Source organism: Rosa chinensis, chromosome 2 (genome assembly GCF_002994745.2).
Source record: "Rosa chinensis cultivar Old Blush chromosome 2, RchiOBHm-V2, whole genome shotgun sequence".
Taxonomy (NCBI): Eukaryota; Viridiplantae; Streptophyta; class Magnoliopsida; order Rosales; family Rosaceae; genus Rosa; species Rosa chinensis.
The window spans coordinates 64,425,329-64,439,912 of record NC_037089.1 but is presented as its reverse complement, the minus strand read 5'-3'; the positions used below and the strand labels follow the sequence as shown (position 1 = coordinate 64,439,912).

Below are 14,584 nucleotides of genomic sequence, written 5' to 3'. Positions count from 1 at the left end.
CGATAAATCATATACGGATAAATATAGTTATATACAGACACACAGTTGCGGAAAAATCAGTTTTGGGTTTTCTCCCATCATCACCATCCTTCGCCTTTTCGCCATTGTTGAGAGAGAGAGAAAGAGAGTTGCAGAGAGAGAAAGAGAGAGACTCTCAGTCTCCTTCACTTTTGCAGATTTTGATTCAATTACAAAGACTATTTTTGAAATTCATGAACTTATGCTGTGATGTTAGTTGCGGTGAGGAAGCTAAGTGCCATGACGGCGTGGCCCGCCTCCGTCATATCTCTGGCAAGCTGCACAAGAAGGTCTGGATTGCCGCCGGCCATATTCTCTCTCTCTGTCTCTCTCTCTCTCTCTGATCCCTTTGTCTGAAATCTCAGGTAAATTCCAAGTCTCAAATCTGGAGGCCAAGAGGCTTGAAACCGTCTACACCGCTCCGGCCTGCAATAAATTCAGAGAAGCAAAGCCGTTGAGCAAGTTGTGCTTGGAGAACTCCGATGAGATAGAGTCCCCAGCGGTGTCCGTCCATCAGAGAATTGGATTCAAGTTTTGCTTTGGGTTTTGCATTTTGCTAGGAAATGTCATCAACCCATTAATTGCATTTTGCAGATGAAAAAGGAAATAGAAATGGAGAAAAAGAACTAAACGTACGACGGAACATGTGAAGAACTAAAGGAAGTGGGAAAGGTCATTTTTACCCTTATTTTGTGTCTCACGTGCTGGGCACGTGGTCATAGTTAACGGTTCTGTGACGGAAATCGACCGCAGGTACGACGTTGATACAAAAAAATGAGTTCAGGTATCACATTGATAACTTTGAAAGTTCAGGTATCATTTCAAAAGTCCTCGAAGAGTTCAGACACTGTTGAAGTATATACTTTTGAGGGTAAATTAGTCTTTTAACCTCATTAAGTGCCTCACGTGCTAGGCACGTGGTCATAGTTAACTGTTCTGTGACGGAAATCGACCGCAGGTACGACGTTGATATGAAAAAATGAGTTCAGGTATCACATTGATAACTTTGAAAGTTCAGGTATCATTTCAAAAGTCCTCGAAGAGTTCAGACACTGTTGAAGTAAAAAACCCAAAAATCAAACCAAAGTTCACCCTGTTGGTCTATTAAGAAACATAAATAAGGTCTTAAGGCCCATTTAGTGGGTTGGACGATCATGTTTGTGGGTGTGGTTAAACCCTCATACAAGACAGTGCAAAGTGATTGATCTTATGGCATTCGTCACAGCGCAAAACGTTTGAGAGATGTAGCCTAATTGCATATGAATACACAATGACATGGCAGTAGCACTTATCCTTAAAAGATCGAATCATTAGATATCTAATGATGTGGAAAAAAATTTGGCAAGTTAAACATATCTTAAGATGCGAACTATGTGCACCTAAACGGAAAGAAGGTTATTAGGCCATTTTGTGAGGAACAATTCTTAGGTCTAGGGTGAATGAGCATATTTACCCTGTTGTCGATTAACATATTTTTACTTAATAAATTTATAATACAATGGCCTATATCTTAAATTATCATTTAAAGATCATCTCTGTAGAAAATCAATTGAATCGGAAATCGTTTAATTATCTAATTGAATCAAACAAATGGATGGTTCTAACAACACTTACTACTACTATGATGAACTATCCATGTATTTCATAGAAATGAATAACTAAAAGGTCTTCAATTTGATTGATTTTTTACAGAGCTAATTTTTATATTACATTATACAATATGAATGGTTGGATTAGAAAATTATAAAGTTATTATGCGTTAATCGCAAGAAAGTGTGAATTTACTCATTCACCCTAAGGGTGAATCTTAGAATTGTTTTTTTGTGAGGGTAAATGAGAGAGTATATGGAATCGGGCCTTGCACTTTAGGTTTGGGAAACAGAAGGAAACAAAGGAGCATAGCAAGAAGAAGAAGAACAAAAATCATTACAGGTTTGATATTATGCTGACATAATATTGTTTGGTGGTTCATTTTCAGAAATGGAATGACGTTTGATTTCACTATCCTACATGGCACCAGCTATACCTAACAGGGAAACCCACCTAACTATATTGAATTATTGGGAGCACTAATTTACAACGTAGGCCATAAGGCATTAGGCTGATCGACCAATCTCAATCCTTAGTAGTTTCTTGGTCTTTATGGTGTGGGGACTAAACATCTAATCATCTAGTAGAAAATTGTGGCAAAGATCAAAGGAAGTTATACTTTTGGGGGCCAGTTTGACGCTAACATGATGAGCTATGAGAATCACAAGAAGTCCATATAATTTTATCCCGGAAGAAAGGAGCAAGAATTAAAGATCGATGTTTATTGGTACCTAGGTTGACTTTCGACTGCTTAATAAGAGCACTATGTGATTAACTATTTGAAGCAACTTGTGATTAGCACATGATCATGAATCAATTGGCACAAAACCAGCCAACATATTCATTCAGTTCAATTTTCTCCATCTAACCCTACAACCTAGGAGAACATGATTTGGAAGTCTTATTTAAATTTTATTATTGCATTAGTTCTTCTAATAAGTTATGACAACTTCCTTAAGTAAATAAGTTGGTAGTTGGAGCGGCCTGAATATGATGATGGAGTGTCTTCTTTGTCGATGTGAGATTGATTGCTTCTTATAGTAGAATGTTTGAGTTTGAAGTTTTGAACAAAATGAAAACTTGTGTGGGGTGATAATTAGACCCGTTAATGATTTTGTTTTTTAATAAATAAGAAATTATGCGATATTAGCTTGTCAGAGGTGGACAATACAGGGATCAAGTCCTACCCTAAAATCTAAAGGTGAAGGGTTTGCCACACTTTTAGAGTCCACCGCCCGTCTTCCTATTTAATTTAGGGTTTTTGTCTATTTACCTCATTTCTAGAGATTTTTTTCCCACTTACCCCATTAAGTTTTTTTAATTCCCCCTTACCTAAAACACTCTAAGAATACCCAATTATTATTATTATTATTATTATTGTTTATTTTTGAGACTATTTTACTCTCGCTCTTTTGTTACTTAGAGAGAGAGAGAGAGAGAGAGAGAGAGAGAGAGAGAGAATGGAAGAGAGATAAACCATAAGAGACTTCACCAGAGTCCTGTCACCAACCGCCTGATTCCAGCCAATTTTCGCGGGGAATCCAGTGACCGGTCACCTGTCGTCGCCCACTGAACTTTTCTGAAAACCTCGCTGGAGGTCCCCAAAGAGGTCGTCGGAAAGGTTTATTGTCTCAATAGACATCTATTGCTCCCCAATATAACTTTTGGTCGCCGAAATGAGAACTAATTTTCTTAAAATTTAGACAAATAGAACTTTTATTAAAGAAAAAAACGAAGAGATTATATCAATTCAAAACATCTATTGCCCCCAATAGACATTCAAAACCTTTTTTTTTTTTTTTTCCTTTCCTTCTGCCCCATTACTTAAAAAAAAAATTTGATTTCGGCACCCAAGTCAAGACTGGACCAAAAGGAGACGAGGATCGCCGACAATGCCGCGCCTATAAACTTGGTTTTTCTCGAAGGCCATGAACTTCAACTCGACCTTAGTAGCGCAATTAGGCTTCAGAGGCTTTTTAGTGGGTCTAATAATCTCATCCCAGTCGGAAATGAATTTTTTGGAGGCGATTTTGGCTGCGAGGATCGAGGTGATGCCTATAATCTCAGCACGCCAACGAAATCTCCTGGCCTCTGTCCATAGCCGGCATCGCCTCTGTCCAAAACTAGCTCCGACGAAACTCCTGGCCTCCGCCGTTTTTGTGTCTTCTGCACGACCACCCGAACTCGGACTTCTACAGCTTCTGGCGATGTGGCGAGCTTGGTGAGAGCGGCGGCGGAATATGAATTTGACGGGCATCGGAGAGGGATGAGAGAGAGAGAGAGAGAGAGAGAGAGAGAGAGAGAGAGAGAGAGAGAGAGAGAGAGAGAGAGAGAGAGAGAGAGAGAGAGAGAGAGAGAGAGCATGGAAGTAATTCAGTAATTAAGTCGAGGGCAAAGTTGTCATTTTACTTTAAATGAGGTAAGAGGGAATGAAAATCTCTTGTTGGGGTAAGTGGGATAATTTTTCCTCATTTTGATGCTTTGGGTCAAAGACCCTTTAATTTATTAATTGACAAGTAAAAGTAATAAATCCGCACAGCAGTGACTTGCAATCTTGCCGAAAAGCTATCCCCTATTCCAATCATCATCGAATTAGAATCAAAGTGTTTGATCGATGCCATCAATTCTCCCTCAATTTGCCTCAATTTGCAACATCTGGAGCATCTACCCTACAGTTGCAAAGATCAAGAACTCTCCCTCCTTCCGACAGCATATTGCTTGGTCACGGGTCTCAAGAAAAGTGAAATTCGGCGGCAGATCACCTCGCCCACTTGCTGTGCGAAGAATGTGCCCGGACGTCTAGATTAATCGTCCGCCATCCTCCCTTGTTGGTATTCTATCAAGAGATGGATTGCCTTGCCCTCCATCTTTATGATTTCTTTAGTTGGTGGCTTCAGCTAACCAGAATCTTCTGTTGCTGCATTTTATTTGTTGGATTTCGGCGTTTCCCGTTTTTGGGCTTTGCTATTGTATTTCTTTCTTCTTTTTGTTTTGCTTTTGCTTTCTGTTTTCAGCTGTTCGTTTCTTTACTTTAAGGGCATGTTTACTTACTTGGAATGAGAGTGAATGATTACGGGGTAAAACTATTCCTACGTTTACTAATACATAAAGGAATCGGAATGATTCCAGATAAAAGTATTCATGCGTTTACTAACACATGAAGGAATCAGAGTAGGTCGATCACCTCCTTATAAGGAATTGATTCCTGAATACTCAGGAATTTGATTACGAAGGGGGGAAGATGAGTTTAAGAATCAACTCCTCTGGAATCAATACCGATTCCTTTTTTATCTCATTCCAGTTGTTTCCGATTCATGATTATTTTACATTTCAAGTAAGTAAACGTATTGAACTGTGTCCCTTGTAATGTTGTTGTGGCCTTGTGCCTTCTCATTGTTTCATCCCTTCGACCAAAAAAAAGAAAGAAAGAGTACACAAGAATCAAGAAAAAGGGAGCAGGAGAACCAATAAAGCATATCCTTCATCTCTTGTAAAAATCTAAAAGGAATATTAGACAAAAGCAAGAAAAGAGCAGAAGAGCAACGCTTCATGGCAAATTGAACCGGTCAATGAATCAAAAAGAAGAGATCAGATTAAATCGATCCAATTAAATGAGGAAAACATAATTGATGTGGCCTAGTCCGGGTCATCCAGACAAATTATTACAATACGAAAATGACTGTAGTGCTATTGCAGAATGCAGACTACTTCTCACCATTTGCACCCTCTAGTCTACACTATTATTTAACTTAAATAACCTACATTTCACAATTCACCGATAAATACCAACATTAATATACAGTATGTAAGTGTCGGATGATCGGAGTATTCATGAGTAGGGACGTAGGGGAGAAGGGTCCTCTGAATTCCGGGATGGTCCGGGTACAGAGGTGCACGATCCTTGTCACGTGACCCATGGCGGGCCCTGCAGGACATTTCAACGTCTTGGTGTTCGGTGGATCTGTTTCTTCTTCGACCTTATCCAGCGGACGTGTAAAATTATATTGAAGAGTGGGGGGGACACATGTCGACCCAGTTGTCCTTGTCATCACATCTGGCGGCTGGCTTGGTTTTCCCAGAAATTTGGCTCGCTCTTTTGGAGTTTTCTTTTCTCCTTATCTGGACGACTAGATCACACTAGGGCGCAGTGTTTTGTTCCCATTCACTAGCGTGAAACAAGAAATGATTTGATAATTAGCCACATTGCAATAGCTATTTACATCGATGTTTTCTTCAATATATAGAAAATGTTTGTACTATTTTCTTCTATTTTCATTTATTTTTGGATGTCATTGTGTTGAGAATTTTTTAGTTATGAAAATACAAGAGAGTATATCAAAATTGAAAGTATAGATACAATCACCTTTTTTTTTGGTGTATAATGATAATAGACATCACTTAAGTAACTTTAACCGTTTTCTAAAAGTAACTTTAACATTTTCTCTATAATTTTGTATTATAGGGAAGCAAAAATCAAAGCTTTAAGAGTTTTTCTTCTCCAACTCCAGCAAATTTCTTATTTTACAGCAATCTTTAAAATCTCCATAATTCAACCTTAAAATTTTAGAGATTGCTGTAAATTTAGAGAATCTTGTTTTCTCTTTCCTCACTATCTCTAAAATGGAATAATTATTGGGAATCTGTTAGAGTAAAAGAGGCTAATTTTTCTCTAAAATAGAGAAAAATTAAAATAGAGGAAAGCTGTTTGAATTGCTCTAATGCAAGTAGTTTAAAAAATGTATGCAGTTGCAACATATTCCCGAGATTTGGCAAGCCTTCCTAATTTCAGGTTTGCATAGTAGATGTTGGTTGCTGCTCTTGAGTTGTTCTTTTGGGGGTCCTTATTAGTACTCAATTTTTCCTCTTCTTTAAAGATAGGATGGTTTGCTATCTTTAATGTTGGAAATTTTAGTCTAGTTGTATTTTTTCTTGATATTGGGAGAGATTTTGGTTTATGTCTCCCTCTTCCATCTTGTATTTTGTTTTTTATTATTCTAATAAAATAAAATAGAGGGACGGGGGATGAGTTTCTGGGTGTAGGGAGACCAATTATGGGAAGGGTAGGCTTTTCGCACAATGAACACTAACGAAGGGCTAATATCGCCTAATTCTCTATTTTAATTATAAAAAAAAATGTAATCTCTAAAATCAACAAATGAAAATTGAATTCATAGCCCGCAATTTTTTGTGTTCTTTTTAGAGAAGTTTTAAATACACACCCCTAATTACTTAATACACACTCCATACTTAATACACAACCCATTTAATTTCTCATTCTAATAATTGACTAAATACACAACCCGAAGTACCTAAAATACCCTTAATCTCAAAAATCATGAAATATCCTACTTTTGACTATATTAAGGTTACTATTTAGTATATTCTAGTATATTGACATTTATTACTTGTGTTAGTTATTGAGAAATCCATAAAGATTTATTATTGTTTCCTTTAAATAGATGCATATAAATAGGTTTTGTGTTATTTGAGCTCTCATCCACCAAACACCATGTTAATCAAGTATAAAATTATGGGTCGAACATTCAACCAAAACTATACCAGTAGTTTCTCCATAGTTGCGGAACTAAATAGTTGTCATTAGAGGGGCCAAACAAATTAACAATTACAAAGTTTTTTCACCTGTGATGTTTTATATTAGAAAATAAATTGATTAATCATAACTCTTAGAACAAAAAAGGAAATTAACTAAAAAATGGGAGTAAAGCGATATGTTTAAAAAATATTTAATGCCATTGATTTTGAAATTCTAAATATTATGGTCTCTAACCTCATCTAATTACAATTTATTTAAGGAAAAATTAAATTAGATAGTTTCTAACTTTATTCTTGTATTAAATTGGGAGGCCATGTATAGAAATTTGTTGTGTTTATCTAACTATTTATACATAAATAGAATAATATAAGGAAAATATGACTATTTTTCTTCTCCTTCTAATGCATAGATGTCTGTTTTGGTCATTTAACTTACCTACAAAATCTAATTTGAAATACAAAATAATAGGGATGTGTATTAAGTGATTAGGGGTGTGTATTTAAAATTTCTCTTCTTTTTATCTATTAAAAAAATTAGTAGCACAAATCCAGTTTCCCTAAAAACATCAACTCCATTATTCTATTTTATGTTGGGATGACCCAAGAGTTTCGTCACAGAAGATCAACGCTCCTTGTTGAGACTCGTCAAGATCACAACTACAGAGGGGGAACAATTTCGCGAACGTCAATGTAATTAATATGCATGAACCAATATATGATTTAGCCGTAGAAATATTAGGTCCCAATATCCCAAGATGAGAGGCCGAAACCAAAATATGCCAACTAGGCGAAACACACCAAAGGCACTACACCTTCGTCGATGACCATCCATCACATCATTCATGGTCACCGATATGATATGAGATGAGATGTCGGTTAACTGAGAGTGAATTCACCCTGTACTAGACGATTCTCCATTGTCACGAAAAATAGTCATGATACATATATTAAACTACGGTATTGCAATGGTCAAAGTTCAAGAAACTGCCACCACCGAAATTACTATCTAAGCTAATAACTCAGATTGTCCGTCATGGTTACAAGAGACTTAATGGATAGTTAATGATCCAACTTCGATCCTAGATCTTGATCTAACATGGATCCCTAATCCTGCATCGGAACCAAATATCATCTCCTTGCAAAAGGGACCAACAGTCACTGAAAACAAGTCTGAAACCACTTGCGATTTCAAAATCCAATAGAAACAGGAGGCACCAAAAATAAAATTAACAAAACCTTGGGCTCCTTAAGGAGAACAACAATGGCAGAATCCTAAAGTTATATTTTTTAAATAAAAGGGTTATTATCACAAATAATACCAGAACTTATCATCTATCTTATCGATGGTACCTGAACTTAAATTTTGATCACAACCAGTATCTGAATTTTTCAATTTCATTTCAAATTGTATCTATCACTAACTTCCGTTAATGTTCTGTTAAAAACTAACATGTGCAAAACACATGACCTACACTCAAGAGTAGTTTGACGAAAATACCCATTTAAATAATTTTGTTTACTAGATATTTGATCAATTATTATGTTAATAAAAATAGAAGTTCAATTAAAAATAGAATTAAAAATGTATCTCTACCCTCTTATGAAAATAAAATTTAAAAACAAGATTTCAACAAAAATTGATTTATTTTATAGATACAGACAAAACATTTCAAATAAAACTATAAAACATTTTTTTTGGACAAACTATAAAACATTTAAAACCAAAATCTTATCAAAACTTTCATATTTTTTTTTTCCTTTCATTTATATTTTTAATTGAAGTTGAAAGTTTTTCTTTTTGATAGTCTCATTTTTTATAGCTACAATATAAGTGAAAATAAGTGATATTACAAAAAAAAAGAAGGTAATTTTACAAATTTATTCTTAAAAATGAGTCACATGTTTGACACATGTCAGTTTTTAACGGAACATTAACGGAAGTTAGTGATAGATATCATTTAAAATAAAATCGAAAAGTTAAGGTACTGGTTGTGATCAAAATTGAAGTTTGAATACCATCGATAAGATAGATGATAAGTTCAGGTACCATTTGTGATAATTACCTTAAATAAAAATTAAGGAAAATGTGGGAAGAAGAAAGTTCAAACAGCAGATAAAGTAGATGAGATCATGAGAAGAGAGGATAAGTCTCAGTGGAAATCGTGGGAAAGAAAGAGCAAAAGAGATGAGAAGAGTTTGTGGATCTATGTGCTTAAAAGTAAAAAAAAAATATATCACTTTCTCTAAATTGTAGGGCAGGTTGTTTTCAGGAAACAATGAAAACGTCAAAAAGTCATTTCCCACATTTATTCATAGTTCTTGGATTGTTTCCTAATTTTTTTTTTTAAATTTAATGCACCGAATGTAAATTACATAAATTTTTGAATTCATAAAATAAAAAATAATATCACAAAATGATACCGAACGGACCCTAAATAGTTTAAGATTTAACCACTAAGGTTTGAAGCGCAAACCTCCAACAAAGAGGTGGAAAGCATTTTCACCAGTCAGGCACACATGCTAGTCCCCCCTTTTTTCCTTCCAAAGATGACCTTTAACTAATGATTGAAAACGTAAATGATTCTCTCTAGTAAGTCGTTAATGGTGAATATTGCCTTATGTAACACGTGGGAATTATATTGGTTAATAGTGGAGTAAACAATTCTATGAGTGGACTGCAAATTCTTCATGTCCATCGTGAACTATATATCTAATTTATCCTTGCCACTCACATGTAACATACATATTACCCAAAATAAACTGCCAAAAAGAGAAAGGTAAAAATTAGTTGGATGGCTCCAAAGCAGTGAAGCCATGTTAGCCGTTAGCTCGAATTACTCAATTTAGCTCTGTTAAGCCATCACCACCGCTTCGTCTTCCCACAAAGCCTCGTTTCCGTCTATAAAAAACATCGACCACCTTGTTTTCCCAGAAAGACTTTCTTTCTGCGTATTTGCTCACATCTTCTCTCATTTGTTTCGCTTCCCAAAATCTCTTTGTAACAGTCGTATAGCTTGGGTTCTACGCATACCAACGTAGTTCATTGTTACGTGACTCGTACGGCCTGCTATAGCTGCTTCGGTTGTTACAAGAGATAGATAGATTAGTTAAAAAAAATAAGTCATGGGTTTTCTTCACAAGCTTTGGGATGAAACACTCGCCGGCCCCGCACCGGAGTCCGGCCTCGGCAAGCTCCGCAAGTACGACTCCCTCTCCGCCCCGCGCACTGCAACTATGGTCGCTGCAGATGAGGCGCCAGTTGTCACTCGGAGCATTACTATTCTTAGGACTCATTCTTCCAACCTTGGAAACTTTCCGGCTGATTCTGGCTCGCCCTCCGAGTCTCCCACCACGCCGGGAACGCCGGTCTCACGTAAGATCAACATCATTAAGTAAACTATAACATGTTATCTTGTCAAATTATTGATCTTATTTCTTTTAGTTCTGTAGATTTTAGGATCTATATGTTTTTGTGAGAAATTTAGACATTAATTTTACTTTTTCATGGATTAGTCAGACCCTCAATCAGAATCAAGTTCAACTGGTTTCTCTTCTTTTATAAATAGAATGTTTATAGCCTTCTCTGTTCAGTTTAAGTATTTAATTTTAATTTTAATTTTTGTTTTATTTTTCCTTCTGTGTCCTTTTGGCTTTTCATGCAGCGGGAACACCAACAAAAAATTTCAGGAAACTAACAAGGAGAAAATCATCCACGGACGCATTGCGACGCGCCGAGCCTAGAAGTCCGACTGGTTACGATTGGTTGTTTGCTTTTTTAGTGTCTAGAAGGATAATACATATCACATTACATATTATAATTTTCTAATTTGGTTTAGCTATTGATTTAGTTCTAGGGTTTAGATAATTAATTATCATTAGAGTAAAAGCTGACCGAGTCAGTACCCTTATTAAGCTATTCAATCTTTCATGCAAGCCAACTCTAATAATCTTCTGTAAATGACATTGATTTTTGTCGAACAGTCTTATATGTTTTACTCTTTTATCATTATGATCAAGGAAGATCGAGTCTAGTAGTATAACATATGAGACTGTTCGATAAAAGAAAAATGTCCGTAGAATGCCATTCACGTATGATTATTCCAATAGGAATACTAAAACCAGTATCAATCAAGGAAAAAACATTGTTTGACAAATATATGCTCTTTGACCTCGACCTCCTCTGTTTTGTTTGATGTGGTATATCAATATGTATTGCAGGATGGTGATTACTGCATTGGATCGTTGAGAGAGATCAAGGAAGGAATGATGACGACGATGACGATGTTTTGCTTCTAAGTATTGCGCCGGCAAGTACTCCAGACTATTGTACATAGAGAACCTTTCTGGGAACTGATGCATATGTATATTATTATAAATAATATATGGAGAGATCGATCTAGGTTTGTGTATACTATATCTATAACAATAAGGTGGTTCGGACGAGGAACAGTCCAGCAACCAATGCACGATGCTAGCTTCGTGGAGATGAAGAGGAGGAAGTAGGAGATGGTAGCCTTCTTTTTCACTTCTATCTATTGTCTTCCAAGTTTTCTTTTGTATTTTGGTGGTGGTGATCTCTTGTACATATGGATTATTTTGTGTGTTAAAAATGCTCCCCTTCAATAAAACTCCTTGAGCTTTTATAACATTTTGAGTTAATTAATTAGTCTATTGGCCACTTACTAATTGTCATTTTGATTTATTAATTGAAGGTTGCTGCATTTCTATATAACATTAGTTAACTAACAAATTATCCCGCCGACGCTTATTGGAGTTAAATTTTAATATATTCTTGATGGCCAGAGGGGAGGAAGAGTTCTGACATAATCCCCCGGCACAGATTAGTTTTTGGGACTGGAAGCCTTTGAGGAATCGTGTGATCTTGATAAAAAAAAAAAAAAAGCAATATATAGATGCATGAAGGACATTAGAGAAAAATTCAAGTTTTTCTTTATTCTGAATGTGAATGTTGATCTATTGCTATGCGAGTGGATCCAGCCATGAACTTTTTCTCAACCATGAGATCAGAAACAAACAATCTATCGAGTTCAGCATGTTTGTGCATTTCATCGAGCAAACATATCCCACCTTCATATCAATGAGTAGAGGATATGAGTAAATGAAGTAATTGGGATAAATTAATGGCAAAATATTATTTTGTGAAGGCCTTGAAAAGTGGTTATGCACTACATAATCGATCTTTTCATTTCATTTCGAAAATTAGAGAAGGGCAAACAATGAAATACTTATTTTTTCAAAATCCATGTCATTCCAAAATGAAAATTATAGATTGATCAAGATCTTACGAGTTGGAGTTCGGACATAATGGAAAGGGAAAATGAGAATACAAAACTTGAAGCAGAGGAATCAATTTCCTTCATATCGACTCTAGAGGTTCTTATTTAGAGGCCATTCAATTAAGTTCATGCTGATTTCACTTTCTCAATCAGATCAGCAGCATCTTGAACGGTAGCGATATTCTCAGCTCCCCCTTCTCCGATGGACACACCAAACTTCTCCTCCAAAGCCATCATAATTTCAACCTGTTTCATTTCATTCATTGATGGATCAGATAATTATGCATATAGAGTGCACTAATTAATTACTTTACCAATTAAACAAGTAAAGCATTAAGTGTTGAACACAGATTACATTTGTCAAAGCACATGAATGATTGAATACATTGTATATTGTTATTAATACTATCCTAGTGGAAATCTAGACCTTATCTCAATTTGATTTTCCATTCATTTCTTAGTCACCAATATGGGGTATCAATCAACAGAAGCAAGACTATATAATCAAAGACAAGTGGTCACCCATCCTAGTAAATTAAATAAAGGGATTCATAAAAAAAATCTAATAATTCTGGCTTGTGATATGACTTTGTCATGAGTTAAAATATCAAATATCTTGTTTTATGATAAAGTTCAGATAAAGTTTAAAATTAGTAAAGGTGAAGATAGTAAATAGCATGATTTACTTTTTATTTACTTTATGTAGAGGTTTCAGATAAGAGCAACATAATTAGAATTAATACGAGTATATGGCAAAAGTCACAGCTAATGAACTCTGGCATGTTATGGTGCAAAATTATTGTTCTCCTGATAATAATTGACCAAGAAATTTGCTCAGCAACACTTGGATGTATCCACCGCTGAAATATATTATGTTAAGGTGTTTTGTTTTATTTTTCACTCTTGGATTGTAATTGAACATAATTTTCTTGATCAATTACTGATTAGGTGAACAATATGTGTTATAATTTATTGTGCAAAACCCCAACCTATACACAACTCTTAATCAAACTAGTAGCTACAAGAGAGAACGACTATTAGTTTACTAATATTTTTCTTCATAATTAATGTTGAATGAAGTCTAAGAAAAAGAGAAGAAGATGAAAATGAGCATACAGTGTCTAGAGAATCTGCCCCCAAGTCGGCGAACTTGGTCTGAGGAGTGACGGTGCTTTCATCAACGGATAGTTGCTTGGCAATAGTGCTTTGAACAGTTTGGAGAGTTTCCGGTTGAGCCTGCAGATGGCATTATCGAATCCAAATAATTAAATCTTCTACTTAATCAAGAATCACACACAAATATTTTTAGAGTGCTCGTTCATGTTTTCAATAAAAACGAAACGTATATACGTACAATGGAACATGAGATTGTGGTCTTCAAGCAACTAGGGACTGGAAATGATCTTTCTGCTGCCTTGGTGATCTTGATCTTTGGCATAATTCTTAGCCCTCTAGCCACTGGACCTCCCTGCATATGAAAAAAGTAAATAAATAACCCCTACAATAATATAATGCCGGCATATTTGTGCCAGAAATGTGGAACTCACAATGCTAGAGAAGCCGTTAATTTGGCAAACTGTGCTGCTGCTGGCCTTAGCAGTGTAAGGCAGAGTGGCCACAGGGATTGGGGAAGTTGAAACAAAAGAAGCCATGAGATCGATTAATGGAAGATTGATAATGTGAACAACAGCGAGAACAGAAAACTTGGTGTATAAATTGTAATTATGCCGTGATAAGAAGGCTCTGTTTCATTTATAAGCAGCAGAGGCATAAAAATGGCCGAGTTGGGATCGATGATAACAATAAGTTATGGTACTGACGAGTGAATTAGGCGGATAATACCATGCAGTGTGCCCCTTGTGTTTGTAAAGCTGGTGTTAAATGGATGCTTCGTTAAAGACTCGAACATGGTGCCAAAGTAAGAGACGAGCTGTGAACATTTCAGGCGTATTGAGCTTTTGAGCATAGTTGTTAGTCCGCAGTTATGCAACATTAGTTTAGGCCCATTGAGTGTGATGAGCATTTTTTTGCATGTACGTGAAGAGAAGCTAAAATAGAAAAATCTCATATAAGGGACAATTAGATTGTTTGCAAGTAGACCTGTAAAATTGGTCATTTGAACTGTC

General features: G+C 35.8%; 2 protein-coding genes across 4 annotated transcripts; one reads left to right on the top strand and one right to left on the bottom strand.

Moving 5' to 3' along the window:
• Positions 1-10,051: 10,051 nt before the first annotated feature.
• LOC112188847 (dormancy-associated protein homolog 4) lies at positions 10,052-11,809 on the top strand. Of its 3 annotated transcripts, none has more exons than XM_024328074.2 (3): positions 10,052-10,534; positions 10,824-10,904; positions 11,380-11,809. In XM_024328074.2, exons 1-3 carry the CDS (start codon positions 10,285-10,287, stop codon positions 11,385-11,387), a joined length of 339 nt encoding a protein of 112 aa, XP_024183842.1. In that variant the 5' UTR covers positions 10,052-10,284; the 3' UTR covers positions 11,388-11,809. The 3 variants fall into 3 exon arrangements, with proteins under 3 accessions (XP_024183842.1, XP_024183841.1, XP_024183840.1); XM_024328073.2 differs by having other exon boundaries at positions 10,824-10,913; XM_024328072.2 differs by having other exon boundaries at positions 10,824-10,923.
• Positions 11,810-12,343: 534 nt separating this feature from the next.
• Positions 12,344-14,252, bottom strand: LOC112188846 (acyl carrier protein 1, chloroplastic). Its single transcript, XM_024328070.2, has 4 exons — positions 14,006-14,252; positions 13,813-13,926; positions 13,575-13,694; positions 12,344-12,704 (listed from the first exon to the last, which is right to left on the bottom strand). The coding sequence occupies exons 1-4, from the start codon at positions 14,108-14,110 to the stop codon at positions 12,585-12,587; spliced, it is 459 nt and encodes a 152-aa protein (XP_024183838.1). The 5' UTR covers positions 14,111-14,252; the 3' UTR covers positions 12,344-12,584.
• Between the last annotated feature and the right edge of the window lie 332 nt (positions 14,253-14,584).

Excerpts from the sequence above, each read along its gene's own strand:
- LOC112188847 (XM_024328072.2), top strand. The coding sequence starts at position 10,285 with ATGGGTTTTCTTCACAAGCTTTGGGATGAAACACTCGCCGGCCCCGCA. Across the intron at positions 10,535-10,823 it reads GCCGGGAACGCCGGTCTCAC|CGGGAACACCAACAAAAAAT; the intron begins GTAAGATCAACA and ends CTTTTCATGCAG. Across the intron at positions 10,924-11,379 it reads AGTCCGACTGGTTACGATTG|GATGGTGATTACTGCATTGG; the intron begins GTTGTTTGCTTT and ends TATGTATTGCAG.
- LOC112188846 (XM_024328070.2), bottom strand. The coding sequence starts at position 14,110 with ATGGCTTCTTTTGTTTCAACTTCCCCAATCCCTGTGGCCACTCTGCCT. Across the intron at positions 13,927-14,005 it reads TTAACGGCTTCTCTAGCATT|GGAGGTCCAGTGGCTAGAGG; the intron begins GTGAGTTCCACA and ends TTTCATATGCAG. Across the intron at positions 13,695-13,812 it reads CCACAATCTCATGTTCCATT|GCTCAACCGGAAACTCTCCA; the intron begins GTACGTATATAC and ends TGCCATCTGCAG.